General features: G+C 40.8%; 1 protein-coding gene across 3 annotated transcripts in view; it reads left to right on the top strand.

Annotated features, from left to right (window-relative positions):
• Positions 1–17,758, top strand: part of EIF2AK4 (eukaryotic translation initiation factor 2 alpha kinase 4) — a 114,254-nt gene that overhangs the window by 34,573 nt on the left and 61,923 nt on the right. For 2 of the 3 annotated variants that reach the window (XM_029237372.1, XM_029237373.1), the window contains 5 exons: positions 1,549–1,664; positions 4,791–4,948; positions 5,834–6,369; positions 12,451–12,557; positions 13,167–13,324. In XM_029237372.1, coding sequence (XP_029093205.1) covers positions 1,549–1,664; positions 4,791–4,948; positions 5,834–6,369; positions 12,451–12,557; positions 13,167–13,324 — 1,075 coding nt within the window. The remainder of the gene's footprint in view (positions 1–1,548; positions 1,665–4,790; positions 4,949–5,833; positions 6,370–12,450; positions 12,558–13,166; positions 13,325–17,758) is intronic. The other variant, XM_029237374.1, reaches the window with a different exon arrangement.

Genomic DNA, 17,758 nt, shown 5'->3' with positions numbered 1-17,758 from the left:
TAGAATGGACGTGGGAAAGATATATAGGCTGAGGGAAGGAGCTAATATAGAGGAACAGATTGACCATACAGGAGAGAGGGACTAACTGATGGAGCAGGGTCCCAGAGGAGACTGTAGGGATGGAACTGAGGACAGGGCAGCTGTCCTTTCTCACAGTCCGGGAAAAAGAAAAAATGGGGCAGACGCCAAGTAACTTTCTAGGTGGACCCACAGAAAGTGTGGGCTTCACTGCTCATTTCTTCATGTTCTCAGTGAAAGTGGAGGTCAGTATCACACTCAGAGTGAGAGGGCTGCTTCCTAGGGATCAAAGCATTTCTTCCAAGTGTCCAATCCTGACCATCAAGAGCTCTCTCCCTTGCCTCATCCCTGCAAAGCTCTCCCGATTTACTCGTTATATTTGTGTTATAATCTAGCTTCCCAGCTATTGCTTCCCACTCAGAAAAAAAAGCAGAAAAAGGGAAAGAGAAGAAGAGGGGTTGGGCTTTGAGTGTTTTGAAGAAGTCGTGAAGGGGAAGAGCAGAGACCAGAAAGAGAATGAATGAGCATTCAATAGTGGGAAGCCCAGTTGGTGATCAGGAATTTGTAGTGCTCCAAGCCCGCCATTTTGCAGGTTTCTCCAGATGTGTGTGTGCACGAGATGTGGGGTCAATATGGAATAGAGCTAAATCACTGCTGTAGAACTTCTGTGATGATGGAAATGTTCTCGATCAATGCTGCCCAGTAACATTTGCTTATATAGCCACTAGCCACTTGGGGCTGAGTACAAACATACCTCAGAGATGTTGTGGGAACAGACCACCACAATAAAGCAAGTCACATGAATTTTTGGTTTCCCAAGTGCATATAAAAGTCATGTTTACACTATGCTGTGGTCTATTAAGTGTGCAATTGCATTATATTTTTAAAAAACAATGTACATACCTTAATTTAAAAATACTTTATTGCTGAAAAATGCTAATAAACAGCATCTGAGCCTTCAGTGAGTCGTAGTAGTAACTGATCACAGATCACCAAAGCAAATATAATACAAATGAAAAAGTTTGAAATATTGCAAGAATTACCACAATGTGACACAGAGACATGAAGTAAGCAAATGCTGTTGGAAAAATGGAGCTGATAGACTTGCTTAATGCAAGGTTGCCGCAAACCTTCAATCTAAAAAAAAAAAAAAGCCACAGATGCTTTGAAGTTCAATAAAGCCAAGTACAATAAAATGAGGTATCTCTGTACTTAAGTGTGCCTATTGCAGTTGAAGAACTGAATTTTTCATTTAATTGAGTTTGAATTGAATTTAAGTAGCCACATGTGGCTAGTGGCTACCATACTGGGCAGCACAGGTGTAGAGCAGGGGTTTGTAGAGTTCATGTGGGGAAGACTCAATGGCGAGTGGGGGCTTGGACAGCTTTCGCATTAGCACCTTCAGCTCAGTTCCCAGCAGAGACAGATGTTGGACAGTGAGTGGGCTAGTAAGCAGGAAGAAATGAAGGGGCAAGAATTTCCTGTGTTAATCTTAAAGAAAAAAAATCGTTGTCCAAATTTATTTTTAAGGCGAGAACGTCAGTATTCTGTGTGTAGTAGTGAAGATTCTCCTGGCTCTTGTGAAATCCTGTATTTCTCTATGGGTAGTCCTGATCAGCTCATGGTGCACAAAGGGAAATGTATTGGTGAGTAAACTAGCTAAACTCATTTAAATTATTCTAATGACGAAAGTTAATCATGAAGGAATGGGGTAGAATAGATGCCGCGTCGTCTAGACCAGCGCGGTCCAAGGAAGACTCTTTAAGATGATAGTCAACCTAGCTCCTGTTCCTGATGACTAGAAGAAGTCACTCAGGTTTCCCCTTCTGTAAAATGGAAATAAAAACCCAGGCTCTTGGGGCAATATCGTTAGCAGAAAGGTAATTTAAAATTTGCCGTCGTTAGAATTAGCCAAGCTTTTCAAAACCAAAATGGTTGGAATATTATGAATCCGTAGAATTTTGCATCTTGTGCATCTGTTGCTGATAAAATATGTGTAACAAGATGAGTTCTAATGCCTATGATCTTTAATGGTCAAGTCTCATTTTCTTAATTTGCTGTCCACCTGCTTAGCGTTTTCCTGCTTGGCATGCTGTACCAGACCAGGAAAACCACTTTATTTTCTATGTGTTTTATTTAGCAGTTTAGCCATCTTATTTAGCAGGTGGCTATTTGGAGTGAATCTCATTCAGCAATTTGCTATTTAAATTGTTTATATTAAAATCAAGTTTTCAGTATCTACTTCCTTTGCCCTAAATGTACATGATCTTTTATCAGTCATACAGATACAGCCACTAATTGGTGTAGGGATCACTTGCATATGGTGAATTTGACAATTAAGTTCAATTTTCAATCCCATGAGTATTCTTACCAGAGCTAACAGGTAGCTAAATTACCTGGATCAAGTTTGCTTTCTTTCGTTATCTTTTCCCTTCCTCTTTGAGGAGGTATAAATAAACAGGGGAGTTGCCAGGGAGAGGGCAGCAGGTGGAGGGAGAAGAAATCAAGCATCTGAAGTGTCTGAGATCTGGACACTCAACCTTGCTGACTGAGGCAGCCTGGACCATGCAGGATTCTGCACATACGCAGAGCCTGCCCTGTTCAGACACAGCAACTGTTTGGGCAGGTTTAAGACCTTGATAGAGATGCTTGGCTTTGGTCCTGAGACTGTCCTTGACTCTGAGGCATTTCCGACTCATGAATTGGCAACATAAAACTCACTGCTTTTAATAATCTGGGGAAATCAGGAAGGCAAATTAATCCAACTGCTTATTACCTTACCTTTGTCTCCTAGTCTCACTGGTACTCATTAGACAGATTCACCTTATTTAATACCCTCATGAGGAGACACATTTGCAGCCTGAACTTTTTTTTTATAAAACCACCAAGTAAATTATTTATTTTGTTTTCTCATGACGGGTCTAGTTTTTAAAATATGCCCTAATTTTCTAAGAAATGTTTTTGTAAAAGATCAATAAATTAACATTTGCTTTAAAGCTGTTGGAACTAGAGGGAATCAAGAACTTCCCTAGATATTATTCCTTATATATTAAAGCATTATAGAGGCTTCTGTATAAATGATGATTGGTAGCATGTAGTAGAGTATCAGTCTGAGCTCTTTTGGTAACATTTTCCTTCAGCCTCACTGCAGTGTGTTCTTTTGTCCCTTTTATTATCCCCATCACACAAAAGTGACAAAAGGAGGGTGGCAATAATGAACTATAATATAAAATAAAAACCCAACCAGCAATTATGAAATACCCACTTAGTCCCAGTTGGGGAGATAAATATTGCAAGACATTGTGCCATATAATTCACGAATTTAATTAGGCTTTATGTAAATCACATCACATTCCGTCCCATAAACGTTTACTATCATGTGTCTCCAGCGTGTGCTGCATAGATCCAACATTCCACAGGTTGCTTCCTTTGATTGACACATTTTCAAACATTGGGTGTTTTTTTTTCCCCTTAGCTGAGAATGTCAGGAATTATGACTAGCATAACAGATCATTTAAAATAAAATCTCTTAAATGGTCAGCATTTCTATGAAGTAAAACTGCTTCTCTAGGTGAGTTAGTTCAGCCACATTTCTCCAAAGTATTTTTGCCAAGACCACTTTGTCTTATGTATACAGGTTACTTCACTTTTCATTATGAAGATAATGTAGCATCATGGAGAACTATCAATATTATTTATATAGTAAGAGAAAAAGAATACGAGAAAAAGAAAAGAATATCAGTGGTTCTCAATTGGGGCGATTTTCTTCCCTAGGGGACATTAGGTGACATCTAGAGATATCTTTGATGATTAAGACTAGGGTAAGGGGTGCTACTGGCATCTTGTGGATAGAGGCCAGGGATACTGCTGAACATCTTACAGTATACAAGTCAGCCCTCTTCAACAAAGGATTATCTGGTCCCAAATGTCAGTAGTGTCCAGGGTGAGAAACCCTGTTATATACGCTACGATTTGGTAAATTAGGGGAAAAAAACGGGTAGAGGGAGCTAGAAGAGAAATAAAACGAAATGGTGATATTGTGGGTGATATTTTTCTCCACTTCCAATTTTTTGGTGATTTTCTATTATAGTCTTTAATAAAAATTTAGATTTTTGTAAGAAAATTTTTGGTGTTACAAAAATTGAGCTCTCCCAGGTATAGGTCGAAACCATATGCCTATCACTAAATGAATGTGTCTCTCTCACACGCTTCAAATTTAAACTGTCACGACTGGTTCCTTCCCTTGAAGCCATTGGCCAGTTTGTATTTACTGAGCATATTCACATTTTGTGTTTAGAAAATCATTGATGTATTCAAATTTCCAAGTTACTAAAACCTGTTCTCACTGTGTACACTCGTCTGCATTGATGGAGCGTTCCTAGTTCCAAACACCTTCTATTACATTAGTTGGTATTTAGCAGCTCTGTGAGGGTTACTCTACCACACCAGCAGGCGCGGTCATCAGAGATGGACTGGTTATGAAAGTAACATCGTCAATAACGGCTAGTAGAAGAAAACATTAGTCCGATACTAAGATCTCACTGTCGAATCTTGTCCCTTTGTAAAATTTAATATTTTATTAGAGTTCAGAGTATATTGTTAAATACCAAAAATTGGTTACAAAAGAGCATGTATTACATGAAATCACATTTTTCATAGTTAGTACATGGTATCCATTGTTGAATGAATGATTGTCTATTCCCTCTTTTTTTTTTTAATGCCCACAGAAAATGTACCAGTGAAATTTAATTATATTTTCTTTCAATGTGCAGGCAGTGATGAGCAGCTTGGAAAATTAGTTTACAATGCTTTGGAAACAGCCACTGGCGGCTTTGTCTTGTTGTATGAGTGGGTTCTTCAATGGCAGAAAAAAATGGGTCTATTCCTTACCAGTCAAGAAAAAGAGAAGATTGATAAGTGCAAAAAGCAGGTAGGCATCCAAGATGGCTCACTGAGCGAAAGGACTAATCTCGAGCTTAAGGCGGTGACAAAACAAAAGAGCTGTGCATTTCATTGGCCACCAAAGATGACCCAAAATGCTATGAGATCTGTTTAACCAGAGAGGGTGGTGGAAGACCATAAGTTTTCTCAGCCCCTGCTGCCTCTTTCAGAACTTTCACAACACGGTCAAAACTTTTGCAGCTGCTTCTCAACCTCCTTTCTCAGCCCTTATTATTCCATTAATAGCTGTCTCTCCAACTGGGATTAAAGAGTACTTCGTAACTGTGCTATTTGCAATCATTTGCATTTTCTCAGTTTTTTGAAATACTGCTTCACAACTGAATTTTTGGGGACTGGAGAATTTTATAGTTCTTTATAATACTGAGCTTAAGGAGAACATTTAATATTGCATATTGCAGTGTTACATAATAAAGGTTATAAAACAGTAGGTAAAGCATTGTGTTTGGAAATGTATGTGTATTTATGACAAAAAAAAAACACCTGGAAGTAAAGACACTGCAATTTTAACAGTTGTCTTTGGGTAGTGACCATAAAGATAAATTGTGGGGTTTTTCTTTTGTATTAGTACTTATTAAAATTTTGACAGTGAATCTTTATAATCAGGAAAACTTATTTTTAAATTAATGTTTCTTTTTTCTGGTGGCCATATCGCAAAAGAAGTTGCTTTTGAAACTTGTCCATCTTTATGAACTTGTAGGTTGACCATGTGGTTTAGGAGAGGACTCAGTTCAGGGCATATTCCTTCTCCTCTCCTTTGAAAGTGCATTTTCTATTAAATATTTCACTTTTAAAGTGAAACACTAGTTAATGCCTACCAACCCAGTTATCACCTTACTGGTTTTTTCCATACCAGATTCAAGGGGCAGAAACGGAATTCAACTCACTGGTAAAATTGAGCCATCCAAACATAGTACGCTACTTTGCAATGAATCTCAAAGAGCAAGACGATTCCATTGTGGTGGACATTTTAGTGGAGCACACTAATGGGGTCTCCCTCTCGGCCCACCTAAGCCACTCGGGCCCTATCCCTGGGCATCAGCTTCGCAGGTACGCGACTCAGCTCTTGTCAGGCCTTGATTATTTGCACAGCAATTCCGTGGTGCACAAGGTTCTGAGTGCATCGAATGTCTTAGTGGATGCAGAGGGCACCATCAAGATTACAGACTACAGCATTTCTAAGCGCCTAGCAGACATTTGCAAGGAGGACGTGTTTGAGCAAACCCGGGTTCGTTTTAGTGACAGTGCCCTACCTTATAAAACGGGGAAGAAAGGGGATGTTTGGCGTCTTGGCCTTCTGCTGCTTTCCCTCAGCCAAGGACAAGAGTGTGAAGAGTACCCTGTGACCATCCCTAGTGACTTACCAGCTGACTTTCAAGATTTTCTAAAGAAGTGAGTATCATTGAGATTTCTCTCTAATTGCACTTTACTCCTATACTTTTGGTTGTGCTTGAATGTGCTAAACGTCTAAGTCATGTGTATAAGCTGAAAAGTGAACAGTATTAGAGTTAATTCTTTGTTCTCCCAATCCTTTCCCACCCACACATGTTCTGTTTTCTCACTTATATTTATCATTCCCATAACTCCTACATTCTTCTAAATTCACTTGGGCTCTTAATAATAGGTTTTCAAACTACTTTTTGGGGACTGCCTGTTATACCCTAGGAAGTCAATAGGGATTGCTAGGAGGAGAAATGCCCCAGGTATTCCAAATGGAATACCTCTCTGTCCACCTTTGCTGCTGGTTCCTAAGGGGTCAAAGACAAGGCCTCCCATTTAGAAAACAGCTTAAGGGGCATTAATGTGAGCAGTAGCGAGCGGCTGTAAATGAAGTTGAAGCTTCGCTCACTCGCCCTCTGTTCACCTCCTGCTGTGTGGCCCAGTTCCTAACAGGCCACAGACGGGTACCAGGGGTTGGGGACTCCTGGCTTGTGGGATCTTAGTTCTCCAACCAGGGATTGAACCCGGGCCCTCAGCAGTAGAAGTGTGGAGTCCTAACCAATGGACTGCCAGGGAATTCCTGATTTCATTCTTCAAAATGTCACCTTTAGCTTTCTGCCCTTCCTCATTGGTCAAGAATAACTTAGTAGAGGTTAGCAATAGCATTATGTATTTTCACATACAACACTGCAAACTTTAAGTAGAACCTATCTTTTCACATTTAACAGTAAAAGGAAGGACTCAGTAGGTAAAACTTTCCTAGTTTTCCTCTTAAAGAAAAACTCTGTGCTATCAGGGGTTTTTTTTAATTTATTTATTTTATTATTTTATTTTATTTATTTATTTTTGGCTGCGTTGGGTCTTCATTGCTGCGCACGGGCTTTTCTCTGGTTGCGGCGAGCGGGGGCTACTCTTCATTGCGGTGCACAGACTTCTCACTGCGGTGGCTTCTCTTGTTGCAGAGCACAGGCTCTAGGTACACGGGCTTCAGTAGTTGTGGCACGTGGGCTCAGTAGTTGTGGCGCACGGGCTCTAGAGCGCAGGCTTAGTAGTTGTGCCACATGGGCTTAGTTGTTCCGCAGCATGTGGGATCTTCCCGGACCAGGGATCGAACCTGTGTCCCCTGCATTGGCAGGCGGATTCTTAACCACTGCGCCACCAGGGAAGCCCACTCTGTCAGTTTTGAACTTGAAATCAGCACTATTTCTTATTCTGTTAATAATATGGTTCCCTTTAGATTGATTAGTATATTTCTTTCTTCATAGAGTGGTTTGATAGACTGTGCTTGGTTTAGAAGCAGCTGTACAGTATTGTTTTACTACCTTTGCTGTCCAGCCCCAGTTAACAAAGGAAAAAAAAAATCATTCCCAGACAAGTATAGCAGCATTTCATTTGTAGTTATATTTTTACTTATTGGTGAACATCCTTTGGAGAAAGGTTTTGTTTCACATCAGTCTCTGTGATGGAAAAGAGCCCAGACTCAGAGCCAGACAGCTGGGCTCATATCCCACCTTTATCCCTTCTGGCAAGTGACTTAAACTCCCTACCCTGAGTTTCCTCCTCTGAAAAATGGGGATAACAGCAGAGTTGCCTCTTGTTATATTAATGAGGTGGATTTGGAAAGTACCTAAGGATCGGGCTGGTTGCCAGGAGAATGAACCACGTGATTAAGGGGTTTGGAACTGTCAGTCCCACCCCCATCCTCTGTGGAGAGGGGAGGGGCTGAAGGTTGAATGATCACCAGTGGCCAGTGAGTTAATCAATCATGCCTTTGGTAGTGAAGCCTCCATTAAAAGCCAAAAAGGACAGGGTTCAGAGAGCTTCCGGGTTGGTGAACACACAGAGGTGTTGGGTAGGTGGCGGCCCGGAGAGGGCAAGGAAGCTCCAAGGCTCTTCCCACATACCCCTGTGCATCTCTTCCGTCTGGCTGTTTCTGAGTTATAGCCCTTTACGTTAAGCTGCTAACCTAGTGAGTAAAATGTTTCTGAGTTCTATGAGCTGCTCTAGCAAATTAATTGAACCCAGGGAGAAGGTCGTTGGAATCCGGTCACAGGCTGGGCTTGCTATTGGTGTCCCAAGTGGGGATGGGGAGGGCAGTCTCATAAGACTGAGCCCTTAACCTGTGTGATCTGATGCTCTCTCCAGGTAGTTAGTGTCACAATTGTGTTGAACATACGACACCCAACTGGTGTTGGGGAATTGCCTGTTGGTGTGGAGAAACAGCCCCTCCCCTCAGTAGAATTGGGTGCAGAGCCTTGTCTGTGGTCAAATGAAAAAAGCAAGTTGAAGAATAATATGTACAGGATGATGTCATTTTAAAAAAATCAGTATCCACAAATTAAAACTTTATCTTTTGCTTGGACGTTTGTCCAAGACTTTATCCTTACCAGTAGTGTTTTAATATTTGGAAGGAGAAAGTATTCATGTGTTACTGATGTAATAAAAAATTAATTTAAAAAAATGGTTATGAAGAACCTAGGGGCAGGACAGGAATAAAGACGCAGATGTAGAGAATGGACTTGAGGACATGGGGAGGTGGAAGGGTAAGCTGGGGCGAAGTGAGAGAGTGGCATGAACATATATACACTACCAGATGTAAAATAGATAGCTAGTGGGAAGCAGCCACATAGCACAGGGAGATCAGCTCGGTGCTTTGTGACCACCTAGCGGGTGGGCTAAGGAGGGTGGGAGGGAGGTGCAAGAGGGAGGAGATATGGGGATATATGTATATGTATAACTGATTCACTTTGTTTGCTCTTTAGTTCTTCTAGGCCCTTGTTAAATGTTTCTTGTATATTGTCTATTCTATTTCCAAGATTTTGGATCATCTTTACTATCATTACTCTGAATTCTTTTTCAGGTAGACTGCCTATTTCCTCTTCATTTATTAGGTCTGGTGGGTTTTTACCTTCCTCCTTCATCTGCTGTGTGTTTCTCTGTCTTCTCATTTTGCTCAACTTACAGTGTTTGGGGTCTCCTTTTCGCAGGCTGCAGGTTCATAGTTCCCGTTGTTTTTGGTGTCTGTCCCCAGTGGCTAAGGTTGGTTCAGTGGGTTGTGTAGGCTTCCTGGTGAAGGGGACTAGTGCCTGTGTTCTGGTGGATGAGGCTGGATCTTGTCTTTCTGGTGGGCAGGTCCACGTCTGTTGGTGTGTTTTGGGGTGTCTGTGGCTTTATTATGATTTTAGGCAGCCTGTCTGCTAATGGATGGGACTGTGTTCCTGTCTTGCTAGTTGTTTGGCATAGGATGTCCAGCACTGTAGCTTGCTGGTCGTTGAGTGAAGCTGGGTCTTGGTGTTGAGGTGGAGATCTCTAGGAGATTTTCGCCGTTTGATATTACGTGGAGCTGGGAGGTCTCTTGTGGACTAGTGTCCTGAAGTTGGCTCTCCCACCTCAGAGGCACAGCACTGACTCCTGGCTGGAGCGCCAAGAGCCTTTCATCCACACAGCTCAGAATAAAAGAGAGAAAAAATAGAAAGAAAGAGGATAAAATAAAATAAAATAGAGTAAAATAAAATAAAGTTATTAAAATAAAAAATAAAAAAAATTTAAAAGGTAAAGAAAAAACGGACGGACCCCTAGGACAAATGGTGAAAGCAAAGCTATACAGACAAAATCACACACAGAAGCATACACATACACACTCACAAAAAGAGAAAAAGGGGAAAAAATAATATATCTTTGCTCCCAAAGTCCACCTCCTCAATTTGGGATGATTCGTTGTCTATTCAGGTATTCCACAGATGCAGGTATATCAGGTTGACTGTGGAGATTTAATCCGCAGCTCCCAAGGCTGCTGGGAGAGATTTCCCTTTCTCTTCTTTGTTCGAACAGCTCCTGGGGTTCAGGTTTGGATTTGCTCTCGCCTCTAAGTGTAGGTCGCCTGAGGGCGTCTGTGCTTCGCTCAGACAGGACGGGGTTAAAGGAGCAGCTGCTTCGGGGGCTCTGGCTCACTCAGGCCGGAGGGGAGGGAGGGGCACGGAGTGCTGGGCGAGCCTTCGGCAGAGGCCGGCATGCGTTCTCCCGGGGAAGTTATCCCTGGATCCCGGGACCCTGGCCGTGGCGGGCTGCACAGTCTCCCCGGAAGAGGGGTGTGGATAGTGACCTGTGCTCGCTCACAGGCTTCTTGGTGGCGGCAGCAGCAGCCTTAGCGTCTCATGCCCGTCTCTGGGGTCCGCGCTGTTAGCCGTGGCTCGCACCCGTCTCTGGAGCTCCTTTAAGCAGCGCTCTTAATCTCCTCTCCTCGCGCACCAGGAAACAAAGAGGCAAGAAAAAGTCTCTTCCCTCTTCGGCAGATCCAGACTCTTTCCCGGACTCCCTCCCGTCTAGCCGTGGCGCACTAGCCCCATTCAGGCTGTGTTCACGCCGCCAACCCCAGTCCTCTCCCAGTGATCCGACCAAAGCCCGAGCCTCAGCTCCCAGCCCCGCCCGCCCCGGCGGGTGAGCAGACAAGCCTCTTGGGCTGGTGAGTGCTGGTTGGCACCGATCCTCTGTGTGGGAATCTCTCCACTTTGCCCTCCGCACCCCTGTTGCTGCGCTCTCTTCCATGGCTCCGAGGCTTCCCCCCTGCCACACCCCCGTCTCTGCCAGTGAAGGAGCTTCCTAGTGTGTGAAAACTTTTCCTCCTTAACAGCTCCTTCCCAGAGGTGCAGGTCCCGTCCCTATTCTTTTGTCTCTGTTTTTTCTTTTGCCCTACCCAGGTACGTGGGGAGTTTCTTGCCTTTTGGGAGGTCTGAGGTCTTCTGCCAGCGTTCAGTAGGTGTTCTATAGGAGTTGTTACACGTGTAGATGTATTTCTGATGTATCTCTGGGGAGGAAGGTGATCTCCGCGTCCTACTCTTCCTCCATCTTGAAGCTCCTCCCTCACTTTGTTATAAAGCAGAAACTAACACACCATTGTAAAGCAATTATACTCCAATAAAGATGTGAAAATAAATAAATATTAATTTTAAATTTAGGGGAAAATACAGTATCTTGTACAAGTGCTTTTATTGCAGTCTTTTCTTGCACTCTCAAAGTATGAAATTAGGAGTGCTTTACTTTTTAGCGTTGTGACATGAAAAAATTAAATGTTACCCTTTATGATACTTGCTGTCACCAATGTATAGGTGTAGATTTAAGTCCATAATTCACAGTGATGGTTGATTGTTTTAAATACCTTTTTATAATTACGGTCAGGTGCTACTTGGGTCATTGTTATGAAAGCCAACTAGCTTATTAGATTAGTTAGAACAGTGATTCTCAGACTTTCCTGTGTATTGAAACCACCTGGAGAGCTTGTTAAAGCACAGATTACTGCAAAAACCCCCAGAGTTGCTGATTTACTAGGACTGGGGTGGAGAATTTGTATTTCTAACAAATTCCCAGATGATACTGATGCTGCTGTTCGGGGACCCCACTTTGAAAAACACTGGGTTAAAGGTATGGCTTGTTTTCATTCATTAAACAAACTGTTTGTTAGAACATTAAACAGAAAGTTAGTAGGCTCAAGGAATGATAATTAAAAGAAACTAGGTGATAAAATGTGGGGCTTTTAAAAGGTTGTTCTTAATTGTTCCCAACATACTTCAAACTGTGATGAGCAGGCTTCATCTAAAGTTTATCATAATGGGCCCCAGCCCTGCATCAGCTATCTGATTTGCTTTTCCTTTGGGAACTTTTATTTATGACTGTTCCCCAGAAACGCTTAGCTTAGCATGGCAATTCATTAAGCTGTTAGTGGGAGTGAAAATTCATGACCTACTTGTGCTGTCTTATCCTAGACTTTTAAAAATATTGTTCTGTGAGCATCAGTCTTCTTGCCTCTAGAGACTGTACTTTTTTTATTAATTCCTCCACTTATATGCAGCCTGGTGCTCAGCATGTAAATCCTGCAAGAAGGTTTATTAAATTCACTTATGAGCACATTTTGGCCCATAGTAACATGAATTCTCTAATGTGTATCTTTTAAAAATAAACCCATAGTTAAAAGCCTTGGATTAATTAGTTTAGCATTTATTTTGTGCATCACTGAGATTCTTTTTTCCTCTCACTGAGGTGTGTCTGCTTAGATGACAAGGAAAGATGGAGTCCTCAGCAGTTGTTAAAACACAGCTTTATAAATCCTCAGCCAAAAATACCTTTACTGGAACAAAGTCCCGAAGGTGAGTCTGTTACCGTTCTTTTCTGATAGCCTATTTAACATAAATTATTTTGAAGGTATACGTAAACTTAAGACGGGAAAGGACTGCATGGATCATTTATTTTATCTGTTTTATGCTGAGCTATACATAAATCCATTCATTCAGTGTGTCCTGTATACGTGGAAGTGTTTTGCCATCCTGGTTTTTCCTGCCTCTTCTGATGGAGTGTCTGGTGGTGGAGCCTCTTAGTGTGGGGTAACCCTTCTCATCATGTCACCCTTATTACTGCCTTGAAACTAGATTTCGCTGCTGTTACTCAAGTAGCAGATGCAGGAGCCTCAGCAGAGACTGGGATGATCAAGAGACCTGGGTTTGGCTTCTGGCTCTGTCGTTCAGTCATTTCTTTACTCTCAGTTACCCCTACCTATAAACTTGGGCTAACTGTATATTTCTACCTACTTTAAGGAGGACAGGGTGAGGAAAGTATTAAAGAGTCTGCCAGGTAAGAGGTACTTTTTAAAACTCCTTGGTTGGGGCCCTTTCCTCCCGTGCTTGCATTGTCGTTGGATGTTGCAGCTCTTCCTCTATTTTTAAAGCCTCAGTTGCCTCTTACCTTTTGTTTTATCTCAGATTCTGGAGGACAAGATTACGTGGAGACTGTTATTCCCAGCAACCAGCTACCCAGTGCTGCGTTCTTCAGTGAGACACAGAGACAATTTTCCCGCTACTTCATTGAGTTTGAAGAATTACAGCTTCTTGGCAAAGGAGCTTTTGGAGCTGTCATCAAGGTGCGATACATAGTTGTCGCCAGTCCCTTGTAAAGCTCTTTCCCTGTTCCATTTCTGCATACTTAAGGACTTCTGTTTTGAGAGTAGGGAGGGAAGTGAATATGACCCTTTGAAACAATAATCATCTTCCCCTTCGTGGAGTTAAAGGCTTTATTTAAAGTTACACTAGACACATTAAGAACACATCATTCCTCTTCCCTTGCTTGATGTAGTGCGTTAACGTGAAAACCACATGATTATAACTGCACTTCAGGTTGAATTAAGACCTCTGCATGAAGAACCTTTTTGTGTGCTTTGGTTTAGAAAGAAAATTGGTCTCTTTTTCTCCCATTTGCTTTTACAATTGCTGTAGCTAAGAGGGTTACAGGGTTAGAAAAGAGATGGAATTCAAACTGAGAAATGGCCCCAGATGGTCTTGATGGCTTTTATTATCGAGCTATTACTGAGCTGGAAAACTAGTGATGTGTTATTTTGTTGTTGTTTGTTTCTTTGTAAGGATTTTTAAAAAAAAATTTTTAACATCTTTATTGGAGTATAACTGCTTTACAATGGTGTGTTAGTTTCTGCTTTATAACAGAGTGAATCAGTTATACATATACATATATCCCCATATCTCTTCCCTCTTGCATCTCCCTCCCTCCCACCCTCTCTATCCCACCCCTCTAGGTGGTCACAAAGCAGCGAGCTGATCTCCCTGTGCTATGCAGCTGCTTCCCCCTAGCTAGCTATTTTACATTTGGTAGTGTATATATGTCCATGCCCCTCTCTCACTTTGTCCCATCTTACCCTTCCCCGTCCCCGTATCCTCAAGTCCATTCTCTAGTAGGTCTGCGTCTTTATTCCCGTCTTGCCCCTAGGTTCTTCATGACCATTTTTTTTTGTTTTTTAGATTCCATATGTATGTGTTAGCATACAGTATTTGCTTTTCTCTTTCTGACTTACTTCACTCTGTATGACAGACTATAGGTCCATCCACCTCACTACAAATAACTCAGTTTCGTTTCTTTTTATGGCTGAGTAATATTCCATTCTATAAATGTGCCACATCTTTTTTATCCATTCATCTGTTGATGGACACTTAGGTTGCTTCCATGCCCTGGCTATTGTAAATAGAGCTGCAATGAACATTGTGGTAAATGACTCTGTTTGAATTATGGTTTTCTCAGGGTATATGCCCAGTAGTGGGATTGCTGGGTCGTATGGTAGTTCTATTTTTAGTTTTTAAGGAACCTCCATACTGTTCTCCATAGTGGCTGTATCACTTTACATTCCCACCAACAGTGCAAGAGGGTTCTTCCCTTTTCCCCACACCCTCTCCAGCATTTACTGTGTGTAGATTTTTTCATGATAGCCATTCTGACTGGTGTGAGATGATATCTCATTGTAGTTTTGGTTTGCATTTTTCTAATGATTAATGATGTTGAGCATTCTTTCATGTGTTTGTTGGCAGTCTGTATATCTTCTTTGGAGAAATGTCTATTTAGGTCTTCAGCCCATTTTTGGATTGGGTTGTTTGTTTTTTTGATATTGAGCTGCATGAGCTGCTTGTAAATTTTGGAGATTAATCCTTTGTCAGTTGCTTCATTTGCAAATATTTTCTCCCATTCTGAGGGTTGTCTTTTTGTCTTGTTCATGGTTTCCTTTGTTGTGCAAAAGCTATTAAGTTTCATGAGGTCCCATTTGTTAATTTTTGTTTTTATTTCCATTTATCTAGGAGATGGGTCAAAAAGGATCTTGCTGTGATTTATGTCATAGAGTGTTCTGCCTATGTTTTCCTCTAAGAGTTTGATAGTGTCTGGCCTTACATTTAGGTTTTTAATCCATTTTGAGTTTATTTTTGTGTATGGTGTTAGGGAGTATTCTAATTTCATTCTTTTACATGTAGCTGTCCAGTTTTCCCAGCACCACTTATTGAAGAGGCTGTCTTTTCTCTACTGTATATTCTTGCCTCCTTTATCAAAGATAAGGTGACCATATGTGCGTGGGTTTATCTCTGGGCTTTCTATCCTGTTCCGTTGATCTATATTTCTGTTTTTGTGCCAGTACCATACTGTCTTGATTACTATAGCTTTGTAGTATAGTCTGAAGTCTGGGAGCCTGATTCCTCCAGCTCTGTTTTTCTTTCTCAAGATTACTTTGGCTATTTGGAGTCCTTTGTGTTTCCATACAAATTGTGAAATTTTTTGTTCTAGTTTTGTGGAAAATGCCATTGGTAGTTTGATAGGGATTGCACTGAATCTGTAGATTGCTTTGGGTAGTATAGTCATTTTCACAATGTTGATTCTTCCAATCCAAGAACATGGCATATCTCTCCATCTATTTGTATCATCTTTAATTTCTTTCATCAGTCTCTTATAATTTTCTGCATCCAGGTCTTTTGTCTCCTTAAGTAGGTTTATTCCTAGATATTTTATTCTTTTCGTTGCAATCGTAAATGGGAATGTTTTCTTAATTTCTCTTTCAGATTTTTCATCATTAGTTTATAGGAATGCAAGAGATTTCTGTGCATTAAGTTTGTATCCTGCAACTTTACCAAATTCATGGATTAGCTCTAGTAGATTTCTGGTAGCATCTTTAGGATTCTCTATGTATAGTATCATGTCATCTGCAAACAGTGACAGCTTTACTTCTTCTTTTCTGATTTGGATTCCTTTTATTTCTTTTTCTTCTCTGACTGCTGTGGCTAAAACTTCCAAAACTATGTTGAATAATAGTGGTGACAGTGGGCAACCTTGTCTTTTTCCTGATCCTAGTGGAAATGGTTTCAGTTTTTCACCATTGAGAATGATGTTGGCTGTGGGTTTGTCATATATAGCCTTTATTATGTTGAGATAAGTTCCCTCTATGCCTACTTTATAGAGGGTTTTTATCGTAAATGGGTGCTGAATTTTGTCAAAAGCTTTCTCTGCATCTACTGAGATGATCATATGGTTTTTCTCCTTCCATTTGTTAATACAGTGTAGCCCATTGATTGATTTGCGTATACTGATGAATCCTTACATTCCTGGGATAAACCCAACCTGACCATGGTGTATGATCCTTTTAATGTGTTGTTGGATTCTGTTTGCTAGTATTTTGTTGAGGATTTTTGCATCTATGTTCATCAGTGATATTGTCCTGTAGTTTTCTTTCTTTGTGACATCTTTGTCTGGTTTTGGTATCAGGGTGATGGTGGCCTCGTAGAATGAGTTTGGGAGTGTTCCTCCCTCTGCTGTATTTTGGAAGAGTTTGAGAAGGATAGCTGTTAGCTCTTCTCTAAATGTTTGATAGAATTCGCCTTTGAAGCCATCTGGTCCTAGGCTTTTGTTTGTTGGAAGATTTTGAATCACAGTTTCAATTTCAGTGCTTGTGATTGGTCTGTTCATATTTTCTATTTCTTCCTGGTTCAGTCTCGGAAGGTTGTGCATTTCTAAGAATTTGTCCATTTCTTCCAGGTTGTCCATATTATTGGCATATAGCTGCTTGTAGTAATCTCTCATGATCCTTTGTATTTCTGCAGTGTCAGTTGTTACTTCTCCTTTTTCATTTGTAATTCTATTGATTTGAGTCTTCCCCCTTTTTTTCTTGATGAGTCTGGCTAATGCCTTATCAATTTTGTTTATCTTCTCAAAAAGCAGCTTTTAGTTTTATTGATCTTTGCTATCGTTTCCTTCATTTCTTTTTCATTTATTTCTGATCTGATCTTTATGATTTCTTTCCTTCTGCTAACTTTGGGGTTTTTTTCTTCTTTTTTCTCTAATTGCTTTAGGTGTAAGGTTAGGTGGTTTATTTGAGGTGTTTCTTGTTTCTTAAGGTAGGATTGTATTGCTGTAAACTTCCCTCTTAGAACTGCTTTTGCTGCATCCCATAGGTTTTGGGTCGTCGTGTTTTCATTGTCATTTGTTTCTAGGTATTTTTTGATTTCTTCAGTGAGCTCTTGGTTATTAAATAGTGTGTTATTTAGCCTCCATGTGTTTCTATTTGTTACAGATTTTTTCCTGTAATTGATATCTAGTCTCATAGCATTGTGGTCAGAAAAGATACTTGATAGGATTTCAATTTTCTTAAATTTACCAAGGCTTGACTTGTGACCCAAGATATGATCTGTCGTGGAGAATGTTCCATGAGCGCTTGAGAAGAAAGTGTATTCTGTTGTTTTTGGATGGAATGTCCTATAAATATCAATTAACTCCACCTTGTTTAATGTATCATTTAAAGCTTGTGTTTCCTTATTTATTTTCGTTTTGGATGATCTGTCCATTGGTGAAAGTGGGGTGTTAAAGTCCCCTACTATGATTGTGTTACTGTCGATTTCCCCTTTTATGGCTGTTAGTATTTGCCTTATGTATTGAGGTGCTCCTATATTGGGTACATAAATATTTACAATTGTTATATCTTCTTATTGGATTGATACCTTGATCATTATGTAGTGTCCTTCTTTGTCTCTTTTAATAG

The sequence above is a fragment of the Monodon monoceros genome, unplaced genomic scaffold (assembly GCF_005190385.1).
Source record: "Monodon monoceros isolate NGI ecotype Baffin Bay Population unplaced genomic scaffold, NGI_Narwhal_1 Super_Scaffold_21, whole genome shotgun sequence".
Classification (NCBI taxonomy): domain Eukaryota; kingdom Metazoa; phylum Chordata; class Mammalia; order Artiodactyla; family Monodontidae; genus Monodon; species Monodon monoceros.
Note: the sequence above shows the minus strand (reverse complement) of the source record. Positions and strands in the feature narration are given on the sequence as shown.